The 5,993-nt window shown below is 33.8% G+C and overlaps 1 protein-coding gene across 1 annotated transcript in view; it reads left to right on the forward strand.

The window, feature by feature from the left end:
• LOC106462589 (SPRY domain-containing SOCS box protein 3-like) overlaps positions 1-5,874 on the forward strand; it is a 16,559-nt gene extending 10,685 nt beyond the window's left edge. Inside the window, exon 3 of the mRNA XM_013922532.2 lies at positions 2,463-5,874. Within this exon, the coding sequence (XP_013777986.2) occupies positions 2,463-3,280 (818 nt within the window). The 3' untranslated portion in view covers positions 3,281-5,874. The remainder of the gene's footprint in view (positions 1-2,462) is intronic.
• Positions 5,875-5,993: the final 119 nt, after the last annotated feature.

Consider the following 5,993-nt stretch of genomic DNA (forward strand, 5'->3'; position numbering starts at 1 on the left):
GGCGGAATATATAATTGTTTACTAGTTTTATTAAAAGGTTGTGATTTTGAGATCATTGTCTACCAATCAGTTGTACACACCTGGCGGAATATATAATTGTTTACTAAGTTTTATGAAAAGGTTGGTGATTTTGAGATCATTGTCTACCAAATCAGTTGTACACATCTGGGCGGAATATATAATTGTTTACTAAGTTTTATGAAAAGCTCGGTGATTTTGAGATAATCCTTTACCAAATAAGTTGTACATCTGAATGAAATATATGACTGTTCGCCAAGTCTTATGAAAATTTCTTTTAAGTAACGCTCAAGATCAATAGTTATAGACAGACAGGTTAGAAATGTATTTGTAGTGACTCTTGTCAATAATTATAATAGTTCGCGATCCCCCTATAATTTAGTAGACGTAAAATGAACAATTATACATTTATTTCGTGTTGTGTGTTTGATAAATTGGATTTGTGCTGTGAGAGCGCGGATTGGTCAACATGAGAAGTAGCAGTTAAACACACAGAATGTCTAAATGGAATGTAGCAGCAGCACAAGTTACTCCAATGAAAGACTGTTGCGTTAACGAGTTTGCGTAGTATGACACCATGGCAACTGACCATAGCAACAGGTAATAGGTTGATGCCAGTTTCAATAAGCTTGCTCGAAATGTTATTGTTTAGCTGAGGGTTTACAAACTCTGCATCTTACTTTAGTGAAATCTAATATATTTTGTTTTTCTAAACCATACTTTATTCTTTAATCATTCGAATACAGGATTTCTATGGCTGAAATCTTGGGTAATGAATTTCTTATTTCAATGCTGAAAGTGAAAGTTCAAAGTTCTTTGCTTCCCACGTAGAAAAACTCTCAGGTAGTGACTAATAACTGGCGCAAATAGCAGCTCTCTGAAGGTAGAGGTTGAAAGCGCACGAAAAGTAGTTTCTTAACCAGTTATTCGTAATAATTAGAAAAACATTACACATTATATGGGGGCACGTGTCCCCAGTAATCTTCCCCCTATATATACTTGTACCTTACAAAGAGCCTGAAACGGCGTGAATATAGTAACAGAACACCAAAAGCAGTTTATTACGTTAACGTATATTTTTTACATCAAACAGTTCTTGTACTACTGATGAGGCTGCAATAACGAAATGCTGGCTGAAATAAAAAAGGTTTTGTATTATTATCTGGACGGTAAAAGTTGTTTTTCCCAACTTTATCGCAAAAATGTCTAAATCCCTCCACTATGCACCATGATTTCTGAAAAACTTTCCAAACAATACAATTGAAATAAAATACAATCTCTCGTTTGTTTAAACGTACAATAGATTGTTGGGTTATTTCTTTATTGATACATAACGAACCACAATTAAAGAAAGTTGAATGTCACAGAGTTCTGATTTCTAAAACTTTCGTCTTAATTCACCCTGGGTCTCATATTTTTGATAAACAGGCTTCCTTGGACGACCAAAAAGAAAGAGTTATGAAATTGAGATCCAGGCTGAATAATGAAACTAAAAGTGCAACAAGCCTAATATCGTAAATTGGAACATAAATAGCGACTCCCTGTTTCCTTAAGATGTGTGTAAAATTTCGAATGTCATTCGACAAATACATTGCCTTACGGGAATGGTTTTAAAAGAAGGGAAGTTGAAAAGGGCTGTCCTTTATAAAAAAAAAAGAAAAAGTGCGCGTGTGTGTGTGCGCCTGCCCCTCAGATCTGTATTGATCTGAGAAAATAATACAGAAAAACTAAAGTGGATATGTTAATACTACGAATGTTTGGTTCTTTCGTACAGTATTTCGAAAATAATGCCTCTCAGATCTGTATTGATCTGAGAAAATAATACAGAAAAACTAAAGTGGATATGTTAATACTACGAATGTTTGGTTATTTCGTACAGTATTTCGAAAATAATGCCCCTCAGCGGGAAATTTGAGGGCTCACACCGCTAAAAACCGGGTTGCGATACTTGTGGATGGTACAGCACAGATAGCCCATTGTGTAGCTTTGCGCTCAACAGTAACCAATCGGCCTAAACAAACCGAAGATTTAATTCCTTAAGATGGAGTTCCGAGTTTTACTTCAACACCGTTAGGGTATGTTATCCTAGGTATTAAAATCTTGGCTTGGCTTAACATATTTGTTCAAAATAAGCATAATGATTCTTAATATATTAAAAGTTACATTGTACACATAGGAGATTATATTAGCTCTTCAAAGAGTTGCGACTCTTTTAATGAAGAGTGTGTATTCAAAGCAACAAGTCATTAGAATCTACCTGTTAGTGTAATGTTGAATCATATACTTGCCACCAGATTCCAACATTAAAAAAAAATCTTAACGAAACATATCTAATTCTCTCTTGATTGCTTTATCCAAAATTTACGAAATATTATATAAATTGTAATAAACATTACACAGCAAGCTGACAGTTATGTCTACATGTTATTCTTTATTTTTGTTAGGTATGACCTGTCGGGACTCAAGAACCGCCACTCACAGGCCACTTCGAAATGGTTGTGATGACGTCTGGTCATGGAACCGAAGAGACAAGTCCCACGAGGTCAGATTGTATGGTTTTCGGATGAGAACAGCACAGTTTCATCCTAACTGGAGTAATGGAACAGCAGGAGTCCGAGGGACGAGGATACTCAACCGTGGCAGATATTATTGGGAAGTGAAGGTATCGGAGAGAATCTTTGGCACAAGCATGATGTTTGGCATCGCCACCAAGAAGGCACGTCTACATGTTGAAGCCTTTGTGAACATGCTTGGCGAAGATGATCAAGGATGGGGTCTGTCACATAAAGGTTTACTATGGCATAACGGAGAATGGAGAAAATTTACAAAACCTTTCCGTGAAAACGAAGCCACAACGGTTGGCCTTCTCTTCGATGGCCACCAAGGAACATTGACTTACTTCAAAGATGGTATATGTCTTGGAATAGGCTTCTCAGGCTTAAATCTAGTCGAAGATGATCTATATCCGGTGGTCTGCTCTACAGCAGCTAAAACTGAAATGACATTGTCACACATGCGACGAGACTTTTATAATTTACAAGATCGATGTCGAGCAGTAATACTTAGCATTATGAAGACAAATAACGATATAAGGGACCTTAATTTACCAACTAGAATAAAAAGTTATATTCAGGAAGCCATGGAGTCTCAGGAAACTGGGAAAATACGCCGAACAGACGGTCATTCTTCTCCTTACTTCAAAGCTTTACCGTGCAACATGTTTCCTTTACCAGGTGTTAAAAACCCTTGTTTGTATGTATGAGAATTAAATCAATAACTTAGGGTTTTTTTTTATTTATTTATATCAATACTTGTTTTACCATAACCTAGAAATACAAGCTCTAGTATCTTATTTAATTTTCTTATATATAACAAACTTTTTGTTTTATAGATGTACAAAACCTCTATGCTAAATGAAGCAAGTAAACATTCCTTTATCTTTCTACAGATCCACTAATGATTACAATTCACATTAATATTTTAGCCGAGATATGGTGCCATATAAGTACTTTCTTGATCTAGGATTGTGTGTTGTTTAAGATGTGTGTGAGTGTGATTTTGTATACATTAATTAGGGCTAGCTTGATCAACCTAGAGGGTTAAATCATCAGTTTTAACCCTTTAGTCTCCTTCGCCAAGATTCATCGTGAGAAAGGCTGATCTAAGATTATAACGCCGTGCTTTATCACTTTCTAATAACATTTTTCTTTAAGGTTAGATGGAAATATTAACGTTATCGTGATTGTTTTTGCACCTCTGTGTTTCTAAATTAAGGACACTGACATCAGTGACTATATACGTCAGCTTTCACAAAATGATCTCGTTATGTACATAAATATTTATGTAATGTATATATACATATATGTATTTTCATTTCTTAGCTAGACCAGTTGTTTTTATGACCCCCAGTAGTTCAGAGGCAAGCCTAACGGCTTATAACTCTAAAAACCGGGTTTCGATATTGTGGTTGATAAAACAGATAGCCCAATTTAGTAACTTCGCGCTTAACTACAAACAAAACAAACAAATTGTATTGTAATTTCATTTTTTTTTAATCTGCTTGGCTTGAAAAACATTTAAAACTATTTGAAGTACAATACCGCTGTTGTGTCTTCGAGGAGCGCGAGTAGTGTTGATTCGTAGTTTACTCTTAATAAGTACAAAATATACGAGCTAATGTGGATTAGTGAATCGTAAAACATTTTTCATTTTACAGTTAGTGTCTGTCTGTGAAGAACAACTATTTCGAGTAGAAAGGGTAAAAACATATGTTAAAAAATTCTTGAAATGTATACAATATAATTATAAATCGTGAACAAGGGTATTAATTAATCCAGTGTGTTACCAAAAGGCATACTTCAGCCTTCAGATACAAAAGTCTCACTTGACATGTTGCCCTCTTACGGACATTTTGCTCACTTACTGGTGACGACTTTAGGAAGAAACAAGATATTCAATAATAATACAAAATATTGATAACTTTATTAGGAATCGCCTGCCTTTTTTTTATTTACTCGACAAAGTATAAAATTATTTTGAACTGAATTATGATTTCAAATATGTTTCGAGTTTTAAAAAATTCGATCTTAGCTTTTCGCGAAAACAGCAACAAAACGTAAGATAAGGGTAATATTTTCAGGTTATTGTTGTAACCCTTTTCAATTTGAGTTTCTACAGGGTCAGATCTTTGATGCGTAACTTGGAATTCCGCTTTCTTATCAAATGTACATGAAATTCTTTGTCACCAAATACAAACAAGTAGATATACATTGAATAGAATATAGAACGTGTCCTTCAACAGCATTATTTTGTAATCTAACAAACGAGGCTCATGGAGTCTGATGAAAGAGTAATACTTTTATTAGAGTAAATGGAATTTATAAGAGTTGTTTATGAAAATGAAAATTTAAATTGTCATTTTTAAGCAGCAAACATTAGATATAAAACATAGCATACGCTTTTCACATGTTGGGGCATTTATAAAATAAAAATCTAGAAAATGAAGACGAATGTACTTAACTGTCATGAGTGAAAATTGTTTGAACTATGCACTTAAAAGAATAAGCACTGTTTTGTATTTCACTCAGTAGTTTGGAGCGTGTTTATACATGTGTTTACGAGTGTATTTATAATATATATTTATTTGACATGCACTGTGACAAGCGCAGGGATGGGTGGCAATCTAGTCAATAAACCCTCAGATTTTCAACCTCGAGTCAAGGTTCTGTAAATTGAGGCATTTAGAATGTAAACTATTACGCCATCTGTATGTTTGTATAAGTGTTGTACGTTTTGTAGCTTTTTCAACAACTTATTGTTATTTCATATGTACATTAAAGGGTTTCGGCACTGAATAGCCTGTTTTTAAACAGTTGGAAAAGCATTTTTGAGAATCTGTGTTCTGGGAAGTCCGTATGTGTAGAGTTAACAGTTATGTATGTAAATTGTATGATGGTAATGATAATAATATGTATGTATTGAGAATAAGAAATATTAAATTTAGGGCTGTAATTGTTTGATTAAAAAGTCTTATTACCTATAGTAACTCCCATCAACCGGCAGCAGACGATTTAAATTGTTTTTACTTAAAAAAATAGTTGTTTCTTGTATCTATTCAAAGTGTTACTATTTCATGTTTTCAAAAATATTTCGTAGGTTGATTTGGTATCCAGTATGTGAAATATTCATAAATCGGTGTTTTAATTCAATATTTTAATCTAGTATTTTTCTTTTTATCCAGTCTTAATTGCAAAACAGGGTTGCTAATGTTACTTATTTGATACCGTGTTGTGAAATATTGTATACTTGTTTACTGTGTGTATGGTATGTCCGTTTATAAATAAAGCATTGACTTGACTGATGTTTACTTATTTTTTCACTTAGTATACGTTAATATATCTGAATATTGTTGGGTATCGTCATCTATAGATAGACAGCTGGATAGAAACTTACCAAAAAGGAGTACAAAATTTACA

The sequence above is a fragment of the Limulus polyphemus genome, unplaced genomic scaffold (assembly GCF_000517525.1).
Source record: "Limulus polyphemus unplaced genomic scaffold, Limulus_polyphemus-2.1.2 Scaffold1203, whole genome shotgun sequence".
Classification (NCBI taxonomy): domain Eukaryota; kingdom Metazoa; phylum Arthropoda; class Merostomata; order Xiphosura; family Limulidae; genus Limulus; species Limulus polyphemus.